This window comes from Nestor notabilis, unplaced genomic scaffold, assembly GCF_000696875.1.
Source record: "Nestor notabilis isolate BGI_N333 unplaced genomic scaffold, ASM69687v1 scaffold1160, whole genome shotgun sequence".
NCBI lineage: Eukaryota > Metazoa > Chordata > Aves > Psittaciformes > Psittacidae > Nestor > Nestor notabilis.
The window spans coordinates 14,591-36,432 of NW_009912232.1; the positions used below are offsets into that span (position 1 = coordinate 14,591).

The 21,842-nt window shown below is 37.4% G+C and overlaps 1 protein-coding gene across 1 annotated transcript in view; it reads left to right on the top strand.

Annotated features, from left to right (window-relative positions):
- VWA3B (von Willebrand factor A domain containing 3B) overlaps positions 1 to 21,842 on the top strand; it is a gene marked incomplete at its 3' end in the record, with an annotated part of 72,021 nt that overhangs the window by 12,666 nt on the left and 37,513 nt on the right. The window contains exons 8-15 of the mRNA XM_010018316.1: positions 6,534 to 6,650; positions 9,460 to 9,647; positions 10,230 to 10,384; positions 12,467 to 12,605; positions 14,042 to 14,173; positions 17,382 to 17,480; positions 18,984 to 19,166; positions 20,597 to 20,724. Coding sequence (XP_010016618.1) covers positions 6,534 to 6,650; positions 9,460 to 9,647; positions 10,230 to 10,384; positions 12,467 to 12,605; positions 14,042 to 14,173; positions 17,382 to 17,480; positions 18,984 to 19,166; positions 20,597 to 20,724 — 1,141 coding nt within the window. The remainder of the gene's footprint in view (positions 1 to 6,533; positions 6,651 to 9,459; positions 9,648 to 10,229; positions 10,385 to 12,466; positions 12,606 to 14,041; positions 14,174 to 17,381; positions 17,481 to 18,983; positions 19,167 to 20,596; positions 20,725 to 21,842) is intronic.

The following is a 21,842-nucleotide window of genomic DNA, read 5'->3' on the forward strand; positions in this document are numbered from 1 at the left end:
GAAAAGAGAGAAGTGAAGAGAGTAGAGGATGTGCATGTGAGAATGAAAGAGAAGTGAAAAAGGGTAGCAGAACATTTATTTAGGGAGATGAAGAATAGTACTAGTGTGCTTATGCCAGTAACCTTTTGGAAATGTATAGAGAAATAGCAGAAAGAAAGAGAAATAGCAGAAAGAAAGAGAAATACTGTGGAAGACTGTGTCATACAACAGCCACTAAAATCAGAGCAAGTTCATATGTAATATAATGGGATTAAATCCACATGAGGTTGATTTACTGCTCTCAAGATCTGAATTTGTCATAAAGAAAAGCAACAAGCACAGTAATAGAACCATAGAGAAGAAGGTGCAATGGGGGTGGGAGGGCAGAATCGATAAAAACCCAAACCAAACAAAAAACCCAACCAAAAAAAAACAACAGGAGGAAACAAATAACTGGAAGAAACAGTTTTACTGGGAGGCAGAACTGGGCAGAAAGTGCTCAGTGTGATTCTTACTAGTCACAGCACAACTTCCTCTGGGTAAGTCAAGACAGCCTTATCGTTCAGTGGGACTGGACTGAGGTTTCAGCTAAACTGGGAGACCAGCTTGTGGTGTGAAGTGAGGCTGTGTATGTCAAGTCTGTTATCTTTATCAGCAGGACATTAAATTAAAAAAAAATATTTAAAATAGCAGGAGGCATAAGACCTCTTTATTCTAATGGCTCACTACCTCATTATGCTGGGGGGAATTAGTGTTGCCAAATGCAGAATGTTGTTATCCTCTTCTTACTGCTATGGAATGTACGACATTTAGTGATTCACCTAAGGTTGTTTGTCAGTCTTGGACTAACTGGCCCTTATTCCCTAGGTTGTACTCTAGTTCCTTGTGGACTAACCTATGCTTTACTAGGACTGTGACTGTAACAGTATGAGAGAACTGTAGTGGGGAGCCAGAAATAACAGTCAGGTGTCACCTGTTTTTTCACTTCATGAAGGGGCTACTCAAGCCTCGCCCATGCAGGATTTAGAACGCAACAGCATAGTATGCTGCAAACCCCTATCTCTTGCTTCATACTAATTCAGAGCAGCATAATGATTGCCTTAAGTGCTTCCTTGCTGGACCCCATCTGGGTGTGTGTGGAGGGGGAGCTGGCTTCCTCTTGCCCCGGGCAGTCTGCCTGTTTCAATAGATGGGCTAGAGCTCCTGTATGACTGAAATTACTTCCTCACCACTGTTTCTAAAGCTGAAAGCTGAATAGCTTTAATCGCTCAAAAGGGCAGTAATCCCCTTGAAGTACATTCTCTGTTGTGTCTTACTGCTATTATGGAGTAGAATTTACACATTAAAAAGGAATACAATTAGCTTTCTGCATTTACTGGGTATTATAAGCACAGTTGTGACATCACTGGCAGCCAATCAGACCGTGTCAGTTGTATGCAGAATCTAAAGTCCTCTCAAAAAAGAAAACACTTTGGAACATTATTCTGGTCTGTGTCTGATGTTTCTTGTTTCAGAGACTCCTTCAAGGGTGTAGAAGGCAATAATAATAAAAGTGCCGATTACTCACTAATGGGCTCCGAAACTGGTTCTTGGATGTGTGGCATAAACTATACAAGGAAATAAATAGAGAATGAACCAGAGGTTTAATCTTCCAAATGTGGTATTTCTTGAAAATAAGAGGAGGCACAGGAATATTTTGATTACGTTTCTTTTTGCACCGCAAATGCAACAGCTGGAGACTGAAACTCGTCATTATGTTTTATGGACTGGAAAAGCTGTTTTAAGGACATCTGATAGTTTTCTGGGTATCCTCTGAGTAACAGCATTTTGCAAATACAGGATAACCTTGTGTTCACTCTTTTTCATCTGCGTAACCAGAACAAGTTGGAAGTGAACTGTTTAAAACTTCAGATAAGTGCTCCATTCTCCCCTGTTTTGCATCTTGAGCAGTCATTTAGAAAGCAAGCGTGAGAAACTGCCGAATTTGAATTTTTTTTTACACTCATTTTGAGTGGGTGCTTGAGATCAAAACAGGTGTAAGTCAGTAAAGAATAAAGGTCCTTATTTTGACAGACTCAGATTTACTTAAGGCAGAGAAATGTTTTTACATTCAACCTAATTTAATCCTGGTGGTGATATCTCCTCATTCAGCACTGATTTTCCTGTTATCACTTTTGCCTACATTTTTTTCTGTAGCTTCTTCATCTGTAAAAAGCTGCAGAATTAAGCAATCCTGTTATGTAGTTAAAATTATAAGTGGAAGGGAGGTGAAATTTAAGGTGGAACTCAAAGACATAGAGGGCAAGAGATGGAGGAAGCTGTGGAGAAGAAGGTTCTTGCCAAAAAGAGGTACAATCATCTACTTGGAGTGACAGGGAGATAAGTGCTAAACAGGGCTTGAAAAGCAATGGCGTTTTGAACTAGATCCTGAAATGAATAGTGGGTCCTTGATGGCTGAAATAGAAACAGCAGTAAGTCTTCACGCAGTGTTTTTCTGTGTGGTGGTATATGTGAAGTGGTATGTGTGAAGAAAATGCAAGTGGTCTGAAATCAGGATTTGACTGATGTGACAAATCCAAAGAGGGATGTGTCCGACCTCTGCATGGATAGTGTAAGGCTGTATTCTTAGGTGTGCTTGATTTTCTGCATTTACCTGAAGGTCACAGGGAAAATTTCAGGTTACTGTGTATAAAATGGAAGCCTAAGAGCTCCAGCCTCCTGTGTGATGTTGAAGTTGATGAACTCTGTACTGTTTATGTGCACAGACATGGGAGAGACTGAATCCTCCCTTTGGAGAGCCAGGATAATGACTTAAGAGCAGCTACTTTGCTTACAAGCTGTCATAAAGATCACTGCCTCTGCTTTTTCCTTGTATGTGCTTTGTCTGGTCTTAGGAGCTTAACCTTGGCCTAGCAGCTCTTTTTGCTGATGTGTAGTGAGCGAAGCAGATAGCTGCCATGCCACATGGGATACAAAGTTCATTTGCTTTGTCCATTTACCCGGTGGGAAAGGGGCAGGATCAGGCTGCGGTGAGTTTCAGTGCTGCTTGACCTGGCAGGTACGCAGGTAAAGCTGTGTACTCTCCTCCTGTGCTCCTTTGTAACCTCCATTCATCCCCGTTTACGTAGGGATTGTAGAAATCCACGCTTGAGGGAGTATTGCTGTGTTCTGCTGCCACGTAGAGGCTGAGGCAGCGACCAGCAGCCAAAAAATGACTGCCCGTCTTGCCTTGCAGGCAAATGAAGATTAAAATACATCTTATTCCATTATATTTGGATTTGCTTAACTTCAGGGTCTAAGTCAGATAACCAGAGATGTAAGAAATGCTGCTGTTTTCCATGAGCTGCTTTTGCACTGGTATTTGCTTGATGTTTCAAAAGTATTGTAGATTTTGCTGGCTTTTTTTTCTCTTTTTTCCTTTTTTTTTTTCTTTGTATAGTTGGTTTTTTTTTTTTTTTTTTTTTTTTTTTTTTTCCCCTCAGCAGGTTTTGTGTCTTGAGTATGAAATGAAACGGGTTACAGCAACTTGTCAAACTGGGTGACTTTGTCTGCTGGGAGGTAGGTGTGGAAAAGCTACTGCTTTTGAGATTGAATGTCAGTGTTAAGTAACTGGGAAATGGAAATGAGGGTGGTTATGAGTTTCCGTGTACACGTTCAAGTGCACCTGTTTTTTCACTCAAACCCACCATCTTGCTTCTCAATTCGCTGGAGCCAGCAAAACGCTTCTGCCCCATACCTCAGGTTCTCCCTGCCCCCATCCCCACCCTCTTCCTCTTTTTCAGGGCTTCCCTTCTGCAGAGCAGAAAAGCCATTTAACCCAGGACAGGCCATATCTGAAACGCTACACAGCGTGAGGTGCTCTGCAGGGTAGTGGTGGCCGCAGTGAGGGCTGAAAGGAACCGACTGCGCTCAGCGCAGGCCGGGGCAGGCAGCGGGGCGTTACAGCTCGTTCCTTCATGCATGTCTGGTGGCCGCCCTCTTGCCGTTGCCGTGCGGTGGCTTTTGAATCGGAACCAGGGGGTCCCCAGGGGTCTGGCCGTTAAACGGCCAGCCAGGGCGGTTGGGTGGCGGGGGGAGTGGCCCTTCAGGGCAGGGCATCAGGGAGGGCCCTTTGCCTCTGGGGATAAAGTGATTATTTTAAGACAAGGTCTTTTCAGGGACATGGGTGTCTGAAGGTGTGCAAGAGCCGGTGGGCCTGGAGCAGCTGGGGACTGCATCCCCCAGGTGGGGTGACTTTCAGCTGCTTTTCCACTGGTGGCCCCCAAAAATGGCACAGCTGAGGTGTGAGCACAGGGGATTTAAACTGAAGAGAGGTTTGTGCTTTCTTGATCAGTTTTTACTGATGTGCTTTGAGGGACAGGCTGTAAGTTGAGAACCACACCTGGAAGACACTCTGTGTTGTGTGTTGTATCTATATTTTGACTTTGGGACTAGGTTTCAAAATGTGTATCTTTTCCTTCCCACTCCTCCTTAGCTGGAGAGGAAAAAAGGCAGAGGTGGAGGTTGAGGTAAGCCTCCTGTGTGGAGAAAGTGGTCACTACAGATGTCACTGTTTGCAACCTGCTCTCCCAGTTGAATCCAGGAAAAACTGTTGCCAGATAAAAGGTTTTCTAAGCAGCTTGTCCTTCACAATGTGCAGTTGTTGATGCCTGCGTTTGTCCTGTATAGTGTCATCAAACTGTAACATAAATAAGAGAAAAAAACCTTTTTGTGTAATACCAATTAAATACACATATCTTGCAAGAATAATCCTGTAAATTTGATGAGTCTATAACATCGATTTAAGGGGAAGTGAAGCAACACAATGATAACGTCAGTATTATTTTAAAGGTAGTTGAAATATGCATATTTCTTTCAATATTTTCAAATGTAATGGTAAAAATGTTCATAGAATTAAATCTGGATCCCAGTATTTGATAGCTTATGGAGAATATCTGGATTTAGTGAGAGACAGCTTCACTGGAATTGCATCCTTAACAGTCTTAAATTTAGAAATACGTATGTGTGTGGTGCAAATGCATGTCTTTTGTGGTTTTAACTGTGACAACAGGTATATATATATATGTATATTCAATGGCTGACTACTCATCAGAAATTATCTAGCTCCTTGCTTGCTAGAATTTTGCCAGCGGTCAGATTTTGTATGTCGTGTACTTCTGGGAGAGATTGTTTATACAAGAAAAGTTGACTTCCTTCTGAAGTATTTGAACAGAATACTTTTCTTAAACTAAAAAAGTAATGAGAACAGACTGAGTTTTTTTTCTTCTTTTTGTATTTTATGTGGTGGAATAATCTGCTTTACTAAAGGTTTTTTTTTTTTTGATTTAAGAACTGTTGATCTTTGTCCTAATGGCTGAAACAGATGTTTTTGAAATGCAGGAAGGTCCCAGGAGATGGCAGTGTACAATAACACATTTCAGAATATTTCTTGGAAACTAAAAGCATTTCACAATTAAAACTGAGTTGTTACTTTGTAGAACTTCCATATTATTCTTTCAGGGAAGTTTATCAAAGAACAGAGTGGTCAGGTTTATTTGTTTACTGATAGCCTACTTTAGTACACAAGTTTGCATGTCTTATCTTTTATACAGTGAACCACCACTGTATATTAATCAAACCATTAAGTGATAAGATACAGTTGCCTTGTTCAGCATCTTTATGTGCAATTCATAATACACGGTCATCTGCAATGGGTTGTAGTCTGTGTCTGTGGTTAGGATAGCTCATGATTCAGTTTCGTTTGTATTTTTACTGTAATACTACACACAGGTTTTGTATATTCTCCTATACTGCAAATTAAACTCTGAGTCTAACCTAATTTAACACGTTTTAGTAGTGTTCATACTGCTTAGGTATACATGGTGCCTCAATTTTAATAATTGTATTCTACTAAATAAATATATACTTTTAAAATCAAGACAAACATATCTTTTAAGATTAAGAAAACCTCATATTAACTCCATCTTTGTCTTTTCCCAATTTTTCTGAGACTATAGCCTGGTAGTAAAGCACTTTATTTTTTGGCATTTATTTATGACTATTGAGAATTGTTAGGATGAAAATAAACTTATCTTAGCAAAATTTCATCACAGACTCTTCAGGAAAAGAAGATTTAAATTTAAATAAAGGTATTTATGTACTTTAAGGGAATTGAAATTTGAGTTAAAAATATCTTCTCTTTAAAGTTTTGGAGTTGGGTCTAATATCCGGAGGCAGGTTTTTCAATGAGGCCCAAGGGACAACATGTGAATTTCTTTGTGGAGTTTACTTATTATTATCTGAGAGTGTTAAAAAGGATTTGCTTCCATTGTGGGAACAACCTGTGGCCAACTCTGGAGGTTACTTCAACCAGGCTAAGCACCTCTCATATTCTGTTGCCAGCTTTGAGCCCCTTTTTGAAGTCTATCAAAGAACAGCACTTGAGGTCCAACAGTGGGACCTCAAGAAAACAAGGTCATATGGGAACATCTGACCAATGGCTGTGGTAATTGAGGAGTTATAAAAAGCAGAAATTGTGTCAAGATGTCAAGTTCTATTTATGATTTCTTTTGCAGTAGCTGGCGTCCGTGAAGATGTCTTTTTGATCTGGAAGGAATTAGAGGAAGCCAAGAGTACAGCAAGACAAATTCAGGAAATTTTATCAGAATCTGACCAGTCTGCTTCTCAAGATGGTATCATTTATGTTTGTTCCAAGACAGTTACCATTATATTAAAGATCAGTATTTTATTTGTGAACAGTTTTGATTGCCTGTCAATTTGGGAATGATTTTCTCAGAAATATCTATGTACAGGTAGCACTTACACTTGGCATCTAAACTTAGAGTTGCTGAAAACTTTCCGTTACAAATCTGTTTACTGCTGCTTAAACAGCTCAGCCAAAACACACCATTTTTAGTTTACCAGTGACTAGGTTTAGAAAATGCCTAGATTTCAAGATATTGAACCTCCCTAAAAGGGAAGAAGTGTGGATTTGAATTCTCGTAGTCAAACTTAGAGGACTGAAACTGATTCTGTATGAGAGCTCTGACAACTTTTGTTTTAAGAAACATGGAGAAACACCAACATTTGTTCATTAAACTAATAGTTCCCATCATTATGTTTAGCTTAGAACATGATCCATTTGTTCTGTGCATATTGATTGAATTGAGCCCCATTGGAGACAGAAGCAGCATATCTGGTTTCTGGATCTCTGGAAGGTTTAAACAGGGGATGGTGAGAAGCTCAGCCCTGCTAAGATGAAGGTGCTCTGTGCATGCTCTGGAGCAGAACTATCACACTGACAAGACTTAAATACCAAAAACTCAGGAACCTGTAGATTCTAGGCAGCTTCAAGTGTTGGACTGCAACTCAGGGGTTAGATTTTCAGGATTATAGCTGTGATTGTTGGTACCTGTATTCTGCATTAGTCCCTGTTTTTAAAATACTTACATGGTGTCTGGTGATATTTTTTGCATAAGTTGATTCAAGATTCGGGTTGAATTAACACAAGTCATCAATGATTTTGTGTAGCTCCAGTATTGTTTGTGCAGTGCAATTGCTTTTGCTTTGGCTAGATGGAGGCTGGGGCCAGACACCCTTTTCTAGGTCACCTGCTGAGAAATGCTTTGTACAGTCAGTTAGTCAGTCACTTGAACTCTCATCAGTGTGTTGGGTTGTGTGATTGGGGTGGCGATGTTTAAGATTCATAGCTGGGAACTTTCTCTGTCTGCATTGGGTTTGAACATCTGTCAATAACGTAACTCTGCAGGACTTAATCTTGAGTTTTTTCTTCTGTGAAGGCATAATACAGTTCTTTATACTGGTAATAGCATCTTCTGAATGAGCAGGACTTCCCATATGAAGTTAAACAGCTATATCATAATGCGTATGAACAAAAAGACCACAATAAAGCTGCAAGGGCAGCCATAATTTCAGCATTTATTTATGTATTCCTGACTATGCAGCTTTAATGTTCTTTTAGTGTTTGCCTTCATACATAATTGCTTCATAAATAAATTAAAATAAGTGAAATTACAGTATGATTTATTTTGTCAGTTCTTCAGCATTGTCTGACTGTTGCCCATTGATCCAAATAACTGCAGTCTTTCTGTCTGTCTGCATTTCTTCCTGGTTTTGCCTTCCTGATCTATTTAAAATGCTCTGCTGCAAAATGTAGTTTGTTCTGGATTGCAATGTTCTGCAGCAGAAGAAACAGAAAAAAAAGAGATATTTTTTTTTCTGCTGACTCTCCAGAAAAATACACTAGTTACCTGAACTGAGATGTGGCTTTTTATACAAAGTATGTGGAAGAAGGAAAGCAACAATTTTCTTTTTAAAATTATGTGAATACATTTGTGACACTTGTCACACTGGCTCTTCTAAGGACCATAAGCAATCAAAAATGTTTCCACATGAACAGGTCTGACCTTGCACTTGCCCTGATGCTGGCTTATCTCTGCATGTGTTAAGGCAGTGGATATCTCCATAGGTTTGTTTACAGGCTCAGGATCTCAGTACTCTTGTCACTGTAGCTGTATCTTAGCAGAGTAGATATTTATACCACCTAGGTTCACCAAAGTTGGAGTGCGACAAAATAAATTCACCCTGCTGTGGGACCCACTGCTGGGACATTTGGTTTAGGTGTGGTTTATTGAGCTAGTGATGACTGAGTATAGAGCCCTCTACCCTATTGCCAGTATCTAGAAATATGCAGTGCCCAGCCTTAAGATGGTCCTTAGAAAATTTCTAAGACATAAATGATATAAAAGGGTAACATAAGAACAGTCATACCAGATCAGACAAAAAGAATACCCTGTTTCTTTCAGTATCAATTAAAAATGGTAGAAGAAGGGTATAGAGCTAGAGAAAATGAGTTAAGATGGTACACAAGTGATTTGTGACTTGGGATACATGGTGCAATACTCACCCTATAAAAAGGCAGTATTGCAGAGAAACACAATAAAATCTCTTCCAAAGACATTCTGGTTTGCTTTTTACATTAAATGGTCTTCTCTGAAAAAGACCAATGGCAATGTTAATCAATATTCTTGACTGCATTTTCAGTTATATCTTCAGCTGCTTCATTTTCTCAAACGATTCTCCTTGAAGTTAGATATCTTGTAAAGGAATCCTTTCCAACATCTTGTAATTCAACTAGTATGAAGGTTAAGCCAACCTTCATACTACTAAGGATATTGCTTTTATATGTTGATACTGTAGCTATTTATCTTCTTCATTCTCTCTCTTCAGATGGGTTTGTTCCAGCTACAAAGGAATTTGTTGCAAAGAATTGTCTGATGAGAAAAAGGCCTACAACCAAAATAGAGAATATTAAAAAGCAGTCAGAAATGTCCACTCACACTGATGCTGTCAGTGCAAGCAGAACAAGTTTGGAAATTTTGACTCCAGTATTATAGTCTGTTTTTGAAAATAGCTTATCCAAAATGAACTGTGTTCTACAGGAGATTTTGTTTGGTTTATTTTCTTTATTAGCAACCAAAGCTGATCATCCGTTACAAAAGCATGCATCTGACAAGTATTTGACTTCGGAGAAGTGGTTGCAGAAGTATGGCTTGAAAGCTCAGAAGCTCACACTATATGATGCACTTGCTGATTGTACTTTTCGCCATGCAGGCGGGATTGTTGGCATAAAGACTAAACCAGAAGATGAATCTTCACAAACTGATGCTGTGGGTATTGTTAATGTTCCCTCACATGCTGTGAGTTGCGTGACTGATAGACAAATTTATAGTAAAGTGTGTCGTCTGTTAATTTGTAGTTTTTGTTAAAATCAGCTTATTAGTGGAATGAGACAAAGATGGTCATAAATAAGATTGTGTCAAAGGGCTATTTGAGAATTACTTTTTCAAGGACTTCTTCCTGGTCCACATATAATTTGCAAGGAAGAATCAGGACTGGCTTAAGCAATGCCTTGTTTTGCTATGTATTTGTGTGGGGTAGGGCAAATCTTGTCATCTTTATTTTTCCTTAGAAGTGTTGGTCTCAGCTGCTTCAGTATTTGCAAGTCTTTGAACAAATTTGGATTAACTTGTCCTCTGTTTTTCTCAAGCTTTATCATTACACTATTTGGTAAGCTTCTGTTCTTGCTAGCTATAAGAATAAAACCACTTTCTACTGGCTTTTGCCACCCTGTCCCTACCTTCACCTGTTCATGTGCAACAAGCATGTACCTTTGAAGTTTGTTCACCAGTTATTAAAGGCACTGCAAAATAATTTTTTTGGAACATGAAACATGTTTTTCTTGGCTGTAGGAGACAAAGAGGAAGGTAATTCATGCAAAATACTGTGACAGATTTGTACATACCTTCTGGGAAGATGGATCTATGGTTCACGTATATGTTAGTACAGAAAAATATAAGCAGTATGAAGAGAAAATGAGGACAGCTCTCAGACAAGTGGAAGGAAGGTTAGTGTTCTGTCATGTAAAATCAGTTTGTATTATTTTATGTTGGTGTTGAAATGCTTGACGTTTACTGTCATAATAAGCTTAAGTTGTTGGTAAACTGCCAGTAGTAAGCCAGAAATACATTTTAGATCAGAATCTTCTGTGTAGGATTTCTTAGTAGCCATGTGAGAAAACCAATGGACAGTTTTATCTTTTATTCTTCTGGAACACAAATGTGAGTCAGTCTGCACATTATTAAAATACTGCTGAAAGTGCCAAAAAGCATCAGGACATAAGGTGGCAGAGAACTTCTGGAATCATCAATAAAGCTTTGTAAAGTGCATCCTGTGTACGTAAGACCCCTTGTGATACCTCTGACACCAAGTAGCACAGCTTGGCTTGTGCTCGTACTGATAATGGTTACCTGTCCTTTTTGCAATTTTGTGTTGAAGACAAATTTGAACAGTCTTTATCAAAGCCAAGGCATGGGCTATTACATAAGGCATAAGATCAGAAGTTCAGTGCTCAAGCTATCTCCCTAGTTTACTTTTCTGCAGCCATATAGATACACTCTTAGATTTTGTAGGACATCTAGAAAAAAATAGGCAATCTGAGGGTCTGATACATCTGTCTTAAAGATGCCCTAAAGTAAACTGGTTTTTATATCTACATTAGGTGAAGAAGGAAACTTCAAAAATGGATACTGTAGAACCAAGAGAAAGAATAAATGTTGTCCTCTGTTTTGTATATTAGAATCACAGAATGGTTTGGTGTAGAAGGGACCTTAAAGACCATCTAGTTCCATCCCCCCTGCCGTGTGCAGGGACACCTTCCACTATACCAAGTTGCTCCAAGCCTCATCCAACCTGGCCTTGAACACTGCCAGGGATGGGGCAGCCACAGCTCCTCTGGGCTAATAAGATGTATCATTGAATGGCTAAGTCATTGTCCTAATGTCTTACATTAGGACAGTGAGAAGTCTTGCTGAAAAAAGCAGGATGAGAATTTTTATTTTATTGCTTCTTCTCTACCAAAAGTATAACAGCCTGATTACATTTAGCAAGGTCAGAGAGAGGTTCATTATTCCTTTTAGTTTATCTTCATCTTGCTGTATTTAGGATAGTATTAACATACTGTGAAAGAAAAATATGAGGTAAAGGGTTTTGGTGAGTAAATGTTTTTGAAATCCAAGCCAAGTTTATGGATTTGCTGTTTTGAATGGTTCATCTAATTGTTAAGAAGTGCTGGTGGACCTCATCAAACACTTCAGTGGGAAAAACTAATGGCAAAATAGCTCTCAGTAGCAAATGTAATAGGATCTTCTAAGTTTCCATGACATCATTTTTTTAAACCTCTGTGGAGATGAGTAATATTTTTCCTAGGGCCATTATATTCTGCCTGTTAAATGTCTCTGTTTCAGAGTAGACAAGTAGTTTATGACTCTCAAGGGAAATCAGTTTTGGACCTGCTGCAGCCATTACTGAGGAAATGTTCTTATACACAGCAGTATGTATGCACGTATTTAACTGGCAGGCATGCTTGAATCCTGTTTAAAATGTAAAACTAAGTCTGTATTTAAGGCTGAAGGTCAGCAAAACATTGAATCATCTGTATTATATTAAGACTCTTCAAAGTGCTTAAGTTTCTTGCAGAATAGGTTCTCAAGTGGTTTCCTGAAAAAAGAGGTGGATTAGCCTATGCTTAAATGATTTCCTGAATTCAGGCTGGAGAACAGTTACAGGGGCAATAGTTAACAGTTACTTCCACATGGAATTTCCCAGCTCAAAGTACCTGATACTTGACTTTATAAAGATGCTGTATTGCTTTGTCTGTTTTGTCCGTCTCTAGAGTCCTACTGATATTAGTAAATGAAAATGCCTTGTGTAGTTATGTAGTGATGTAGGGTTGGTTCATCAAGGCTTATAAACAGCTTCTGACAGTGACTAGTAGCAGGGGCTTAGGGAAAGTAGTAGCAGGTGGTTAGGAAAAGATAATAAGAAGTAAAGCAGCGGTAAAAAGATCCTTCCTATTAGATTCTGATGAGCAAAGCTCCAAAAATCTTACAGGCCAGGTTTTGAAGTGGTTTTTTTTTTGATCCCCAAGAATTAAGTGGCTTCAACAAGGAAGCAGAGGACTCTTTGGGAATGTGTTTGAAGATGATGTCTATATTCTCATTGATACATCCCAGTCTATGAAGGACAAGTTGCCACTGGTGAAGGAGAAAATATTTCAGCTCATACAGGTATGATAAAGTGATGATTCTGAAAACTGAGGAGCATTTTAGAGTAGGCTGATCTCTCCTGGATGGTCATTACTCTAATGTTTTTTAAAACTTTTTTTTTTTAAATAATAGCTTTATAAAAGTATTTTTAGCTTTCTTGGTGTGATCATTTTTTCAGTTAAAAATCTGTATTTTCCCCTCATTCGTACAAATATTTGAAAAAATCTGGAGAAGATGTTAAAAATTAGGAAGGCTTAAGTAGTTCTTTCCCTCAAACCACATCCCTCCTAAAAAAATCCCAAACACCCCCTCCCCTCCCACCCCAAACAAAAATCTATGAAATGAAACACCTTCTGGCATTTCCTTTTTTATTTTCAAGCAATGCCATCCAATTCCACTGGCATGTTGTGATTTGTAACATGTATTCTACATTCACCTTCATACTTTAACAATAAAGGGTGTAGAATATTTTGAGCCTGCTTGCATTTTACAGTGACTCAGAACATTGCAAAGTGCATGTGTACCTCAAAACCAGTGAGTACTGGGAGACATACCTAAGACAGAGTTTGTTTCACCTAGTTTTAGAAATCTGCAATGATGTCACCTAAGCTTACATTAATATTTGAGAGAAACAGGCACTCTTTAATCTTAACTTTTTTTTTTTTTTTTTTTTTTTTACTTCAGAGGAGTAACTGACAAATAAAAATTCTATCAGTCTGGCATTCATGGGAATCATTAGTAGGGCTAGAAAATTTTAAACTATAACAGGAAGGTTTTTGAGCTAAGTGCACAAGTGCTAGGACATAGTATGATGTGGTCCCAAAGGCAGATCACTAGCACTAGAAAATTATTAGATACTGTGCCAGGAAGTTTCACAGGCAGCTGCACAAAAGCAGAGATGAAAGGGAGACAAAGATTCCAGGCTCTGAAAGTTTGTGTTAGCTTGCATAAATCTTTCCCTCCTTATAACTTCAGTCCAAAAGCAACTTCAGCGAATTCTTAACTTAATTTGCTCTTGCTGTCCTAGTTGCCCTTGCCAGTGCTCTACATTTGATTCTTGTTCTCCCTCTCTAAATGATCTTGCTTGCTTTCTGATTTCAGTTTCCTTTGGTAAGCAGTAATAATCTCTTTCTTATACCACTTTCTTAAACATTTCTCACACCCAGTTTCGTGTCTCTCTTTCTTACCCTCCTAGACAGTTGCTATTCCAGTAGTTTGAGAAGTATGAGTAAATGGAGGCTTACATTGGGAAGTTCAAGTAATCTTAGTAATTCCAGGCAATAATTGTCTCTGTCTTTGTATGTGCTTCTGTACACCATAACTGAATATTACCATAATTCATTGTAACCATATAATCAACTGCATATTAATTAAAATAACTCCTACTAGGCAGTATTTCAGGATACAAGTATTCTTTCTTTTAAGCCTGAGTAAAATTCGGGTGCTGTATTTTGCAGGAACAACTGAGATGCAAAAAGAGATTTAACTTTGTGAAATTTAGTGCCGAAGCGGTGGCGTGGCAAGAGAAACTTGCTGAAGTTAATGAGGAAAATTTGCAAGATGCTTGGCTTTGGATAAAAGGGCTTAAGGTAACATGGCAACTAATTATCACAAAGCATGTTTGTACAAAGTTATAGTTGTGTCTTCTCTTTCAGTATGGCTGGGGTACTTTTGGACTGACTAAGTATTTGACTTGAGTAAGGTGAAAATATAGATGATGATGACTTTAGTATATCTGAGTACTGCTAGGTAAAATAATCCTTTAACAGTGGACTTTTTTATAAGATCATATTAATTCAACTTGCAGCCTGCTATGTTTTGTAGCCACAATGCAAACACTGGCCTATATGATTTCTGTAGGAACCATGACAGTGCTTAGACCCTGTGTCTAAGTGTGTCACTCTTGCTGCAGGGATGCTGCAATTGAGGGCTGTGGCTGGCAGACTTGCAGCTCAGGGGTGATACAGGAAACTGGTGCCAATGAGCTGGAGGAGCATTTCTGCTCTCTTTTGGTGCATAGATAGCTGACTTCAGCCTTCATAGGAACATAAGAGCAACCATACTCAGACCAAACATCTGTCTATCTACCCAATATTCTTTCTCTGACAGTGGCCATACTCTGAGGATTTTTTTCCTGTCAGCCACAGTCAGCTACCAGATTGTAACCATCCGCAGCTTTAAGACCAGTTAAAGTGTCAAATGTGGACAGCAATATTATGAGCACAGGACTGAAAATCAGTAATACAATAATACAGATATACCCTATATTATGTTTTATAACACAAAAAACCATGTTTATATAATAAAAATCCTCAGCATTATGACAGCTCTTCCTCAGACTTAATGAAATTCCCGGGGATAAGGGAATTGGGGAAGTTACGTAATACCTCTGAGACTACAAAGCAAGATAAATAACTTGATGTTCTTAGAAAATAGAACAGACAAATACATGGAGAAAAGAAATTATTAGTGTGGTCTCACTGAGTAGTTGGTGACTACTTATAACTGAGGTTAGTAAACTTAATTTTACTGTCTTTCTTGAGAGTTAAAAAGTTGGCTCTGTTTAAACCATATATGTGGTTCAGCATCATGCAAATTCAGTAATGCTTTGAACTACTATAATTTGATCCCATCTTGTATATATATTTGGGAATGGCCTTTTTCACCATTATTCATGAAGTTGTGAATTGCTGATTATAGGTTTCCTTCTAAGTTCAGATCCAGATATCTGAAATTGTACAGGGAATGGTACAAGAACAGTCTCTTTTTACAGGGATGACATCTGCTGCTGACCTTTTAGTCTGTTTAAAGCAATGCAAGCGTAAGCCTGAGATCAGAAAGCTGGCTTTACAGTGAAGCTGAAATGAACAGAAGATTGCTCTGGAATATTAATCAGAGTAGATCCTTTGATCTCATTTTATACACTTAGGTCCCAGGCTGTTGAATAAGGAAGCTGAGCTGTAAACAGTAACAAACTATTCCTTAAAAATCCTTCAGAGGTGACAACATTTAAAATTTTGGGGATGATTATGCCACCTAGTTGAAGCATGTCAACTTTGTTTAAACACTGATAAAACCAGTGTTCATATGTAATAGTAGCAACTGAGAAATTAAAATTAACAGCTTTTACCATAAGGTACATAGTTATTTCCCTTACATTATCATCCACGGTATGTTCCCATAATATAGTGGAAGAAGTTGTTTCATTTCAAATCAGATCAAAACCATGTGACATTATTGAGAAAAGCCAGGATGGCTAATTTAGCCATAATAATGAGTGATGTGTGCCTAAAACTTTCTAATGCTTACTAAAATACTGTGAATAATAGATACAGTTAACAAAGGGAAAGTGGCTCAGGCTAGTTATTTCTTATGAGTGGGTACTGGAAATGATTGTTTGTGAATCAGAAGATAGGATTATAAAGTATCTGAGCTACCTTGTTGCCTGGCCCGTATACTCTTACGCAGCCATACAGAGTCGCTCTCAGAGTGTACTTCCTGTTACTTTTCACCTGATTTACTTACCTTGCCCTTTCTAATAGAATTGTTTGCTGGAGGGAAGGATTGGAAGAAGTTTTAACACAGTTAATAAGATGAAGAAACAATCATAGAATCATAAAATGGTTTGGGTTGGAAGAGACCTTAAAGACCATATAGTTCCAACCCCCCATGGCCTGTCCGGCCTGGCCTTGAACACTGCCAGGGATGGGGCAGCCACAACTTCTCTGGGCAATTTGTGTCTCACCACCCTCACAGTAAATTAGAATTCTATCTATTAACATATTTTTGCATGTATGGGTCAATGTTAAGGATTGTCTTCCATAACGTATTATATAAGTGGATCCTGAGTCTCTCCTCACTTACACCACTACAATCCTCACTGCCCTCCAAAGTGGTACCCAGGTGTTATACTAGCTCATATGTTTTCAAGGATTTTTATTTTGGCTCCATTAAAAGACTAACACATGATGAAACTCTTCCGTACTGATAAAACCTTACTCTTCCCTTAATATGGAAAGTTTTGGACACTGAATGTTTAAAAGGAAATCTGAAGATGTAAACTGTAGTTTTGAGGATCCTGTAAGCCGTAAAATGAATTTCAGAGAATTTAGAGTTGCTTTTAATATAAAAGAAAAAAGACAGATCATGGTTACTACATATGTGAATGACACAGGAAAAGTGCTAGTATTGCTCAGGTCTGAATTTTTAGGGGACACAGTATTGCTTTACTGGATATGATTTGTGGTTATAGCTAATTTTTGTGCTAAAAAATAAAAGATGTCTGCATTGATGTGCCAAGGGGGTAGATGGGAGATAGTTTGGAAAAAATATTGGTCAGAAAAACAGTAATTCCTTTACCTATTTTTGAGAAGTAAACTTGTGCAACTGTTTTGTGGAGCTTTTGAATTACTTGGTTAAGTAAAATATGTATTTCAAGGGAGTGTGTTGAGTTGGCAATCAGAAGTTGTAGTGGGAAAATATCTTTCATTTTAAATCTTCCTACCTGTTTATAGCCTTTCAGTGATTGCTTCTGCTTCTACAGCTCATATTTCTGTTGCCAGAATTTTGCTTATGTGTCTTTGCATAAGGACTGAATACCAATTTGATACCAATTTATGCTACTTTGACACTTGCTTTGATTTTTCTAGCTATTTGACATAAATATTTTCACCATTTTATTACTGATTTTGTTTCTGTAATATCCCTTGAATCAGTACACTGTCATTATGAATTTAAGAACACAGAACTGTTAGTATTTATAGCTGCATCTTTGTTTTTTTCTTTCTGATTTCTTAGGTTGGAAGTTCCACAAATACACTCAAAGCTCTCCAGATTGCTCTGGCTGATACTGACACTCAGGCTATTTATCTCCTGACTGATGGGAGACCTGACCAGGTATTTCTGAAGTTTGAAAAGAGAAAATTCAGTAATGTGGTGTCAGAAGGCTGAAGTGCGAGATGGGTATCATACCTGCAGAGCTGAGTCTCTTGGAATTTGTCAGATGTTGTCATAATATTGAAAAATGTTATCTGGGAAATGTGCTGTTTGTGAAGGGGCTTTGATCAGAACTCTCCACGCACAGTCCAGTCTTTGGTGCATGATAACTCATGACATTTCTCATGAGTTGTTTTAAGGATCTGGCAATGGATTAAATAAATGGATTCAATTAAATGGATATGTTACTGTCAAGGTTAGAATTTGTGTTAAATAAAATGTCTCTGTAGCTTAGAACAAATATATCATGAATTAAAAATAAAAAAATAATGATGGTCCAATGATACGGCTGTATTTATATACTAAAACCCTGTAATCTTGCATGATGGCTTGAAAAACTAAACAGAAAATTATTGATATCACACCCCTCCCCACCAGTTTGTGTTCAACATTTTCCCAAAGAACACATTAAATATATAAGTAGGCACCTTCTTTCACTGTGTTTTAAGTGGATAATGAAATCAAAAGTATGTTTTTATTTTTGAATGTGTTGCTACTGTAACAATGATGCTATTTCATGTTATATCAGCTTATGCAACACCAACTGTAAAAAAACCAATGGCAAGCTGTAATGCCTGGGGAAAACTAGTCTGTGTGCTGAGAATGGCATTTAAAAAATACTTTGCTTGCCCTTGAAAATTTAGCTTGGTTGCGATAGCAAATATGCAGCAAAATCCTGACTTAGGTAAATAGCTGGGCTGAAGTCCACATGAAATTAACTACTGAAGAATATGAATTATATCAAAGGTTCAGAAAGTATCATAAAGTTACATAAATACTTTATTTGTACCTTGATAAGGAAGAAAAAAACCCTGAAAAAAAATTCTCCAAAAGTTGGAGACTTGAGTCAATAATTTCTTTCTACTATATCCTTCAGCATTTTTAGACATGGTAGATCTTGTACATTCTCACCTAGTTTTGATTTCTTTATTGGAGGAGGAACACTAGGTTTCCTATTTTCTCCACCTCTATTTTGTTTCCTAGTATTGAATCAACTTTTTATTGAACTGATTTAGCCTAATACAAATATATCAGCAGTTATGTATGTCAAAAAATATTGTAATATACATCTAGTGATACTAAACACCAATGTGGTAGTTTAATTTCCTGTGCTTTAGTAATTCACTTTAAGATTTCAGAAACAAAGAGTACTGATTTTATTACAATTAACTCTTTATTTCATTAGAGTATCCTGTGCCTTAGTGCATCATCAGTGTTTTAAATTCAGTTTTCAATTAGCTCATTTTATTTAATGTGAAATAGCTATCCATATAAAATGTATGCTTTTAACTGCTCTACATCTGTCTCTAAGCAACAGTATGACTGATTAAATACTTACAAATTCACATTTCCATAAATACATTTCTAGACGCCACATGTTTAATATACATTTTTGATTTACAGCCCCCCCCAATAATTTTGGCTCATGTCCAGATTCACTGTAAAGTTCCCATCCATACTGTGTCCTTCAACTGTGATGATATAGAAGCTAATAAATTTTTGTATGAACTATCTACTGAAACAGAGGGACGGTTCCATTATTACAACATTTATTTGACTGATCCTGATGCTGCAGAGTTTATTGTTGTGAGTATCCAAATAGAAATGTTTGTTTCTTCATATCATATCATATCACTCTATTGAAGTAACTATGACTCACATCACTGTGATTTCATGTAAGAGATTATTGAAAAAGAGGATTTATCCTAGCCAGATTTGAAGTGATGTGAAAGCAATGTCTGACATTTTTTGCTTATGATCTTGCACTAGACCACAACAAAAAGAGCCCAAATACCATGCAAAGTACATTTGTAGTGCTACTGTTGCAAAAAAAGCCCCTGAAAACCAAAACCCAAAATACATGTAGACCAAATTAAGCTCTGGAAGAAACACATATGATCTCTGTGGTCTCAGAAATAAGTTACCTTTTAAAATAAAACTACGGTTTGTGTCATACTAGTAAATGAAAGTCAGAGCTGAATTTGAATGATGATGAAGGAATGATTCTATGAATTTTGCCTAAAGTTTGCTCTACAGTAGTCACTGGGGAGAGATCTATAATAAGTAAAATGACTACAATAGCAGTGATCTATCATGTGTGACTAAGCAGCTCAATCTAGCAATCCCCTATAGGAAATTTCTGAATAGACTATCAGAAACACCCATTTAAAGCATATTCTTGTTTTTAATTAAGGGTAGAGTTAATTAGTTCCACAATTTTTACAAATAGTGGTAGTGGAACAATGAGAACAATCAGGAAGACCCTCACAGGAGATGTAGTGAAAATACTCCAGCTGTTGAAAGATATCAGACTGTGTACTGGGCAATTTCCATGATTCTGCTGATACGGACTATGTGACACTGAGCACATTGGAAAGATGAGGAACACAGTCTGTGTACTCCAACTCCTGAATTCTGGCCCTGTGGGAGTTGTAGAAGGATCATTGTTGGAATTTCCTTCCTGTTTCCTCCTGTAGTCCAAATGATTCCCAGTTAGTTCCATTGTTTACTTGAAGAGTATGTATTTTACTTCCCATTTGTCAGGGACAGCTGTGATTTGTAGAATGACAGGACAACATTTGTAATGTACATATCTTGTATTATATTGTACTTATTTACTTATTTATTTACTTGCTTGGAATGAGGGGAGCTACTAAGGATGATATCACTCGTTCATATCTTGATGACGTTCATATCTCAAGGGATAACTGGCTTATTAAGGAATGTTCTTCCTTTTCCTAAAAAGGAAGAGTAATTTTAAAGTCTGTATTGCCAAGCTCAAGAGACTACCTGAAAAAGTATACAAAAATTTTCAGTTGTCCTGAGACATTATTCAGAATTATTATCACAGGTTGCATAGTTTCAGTTCAGAAATGAAGCATGTTTAATAGTAATTGTGATAGAACTTTTGATTGGACTAGATGACTTTTGAAGGTCCCTTCCAACCCAAACTATTCTCTGATTCTATGAGTCTCTGATTCTATGATTCTGTGATTCTTTGATTTTCTTTTTGTTAGAGTGAAGACATACATCTTTTGAAAAGAGAGATTGAACGAGGAGAAAGAGACCTGGAGAAAGTGAAGACCTTTCATGCCGAATGTCTGATGATGGATTGTTGTAATGGAGAAAATGATTTAGAGAATAAGTATGTCCTCATACTGCTATTATGTTAATAAGATATAGGAGCTATCTGTCACATTTCTCCTTTCTCATTGCCTTGCATTTTTAACCTCTGACATTCTCCTCTTTGAAAAAGAAAGGTTTTCTGTTTGTTTGTTTTAAACGCTTACAGGAAAAGACACAAAAAGAAAAATACATCAGTATTGTAATATCTGCACCAAAATTATATCAAATATCTGAAGAGTCCCAAATTATTAGGAATAATTAAAGAAAAAAGGTGAAAATATTTTTCTGTCTCCAGCATATAGTAAAGTTCCTCCCTCTGAGAGGATTCACAAAAACAAATGTCCTATAGGTAGAGCTGGCTTGGTACTTCATGAGTAAATTGCCACTCATTGGGATACGCTGATTGAAACATAAATTACAGACATATGTATTTGTTTAAAAGATGGAAAGGACCATGAATGAAATTCAGCTTCTTTCTTTTCACATTTTGGATTTTAAAATGTGAGTCTGCATGTTCATACTGTATTTATCCTTGCTTTTTATGCCATATTCATCCTTGCTTTGTCATCATTAAAACTAGTTTCATGTTCAGCATCAGTTGAAAAACATGCTGAAAACTCAGGGTGCCAAGAACAACAGTTCAAAAATTGGTCCTTCCACAGCATACTGAAGACAGAATACTGAGCCACTGTGGAAAAGCTTTCTGCATGTCTGATTACACTGAGTTTCTGTTTGCAGAACAAACACAGACCTAGCTTTAAATATGAAGTTATTTGTAATCTCAACAGGAGAATAGCCTTAATTAAAAAATAGCTTCTCCCCCCCCAAAAAAAACACCATTTAAAAATGCCCAGATTTGTAAGACAGAAATTTATTAAAAACAGTAAGTTAAAATTATTAAAAAGAAAGTAAAATATTATTTAAAGTGGAGAGTGCTGTGGAAAGATTCTGTATGCGTGGGAGGGCAGGTAGGGTGTCCAGTGTGAAAATGTAGATGTTTATTTCAGAATGTCCATATTTTATTTTTTATTAATGCTTGGTCATAGGTATAAACATGTGTGTGTTTGTATATATATATACATATGTGCATACATATATATATATTTGTGTGTAAGTTATTTTCTTTGCTGACGGTAG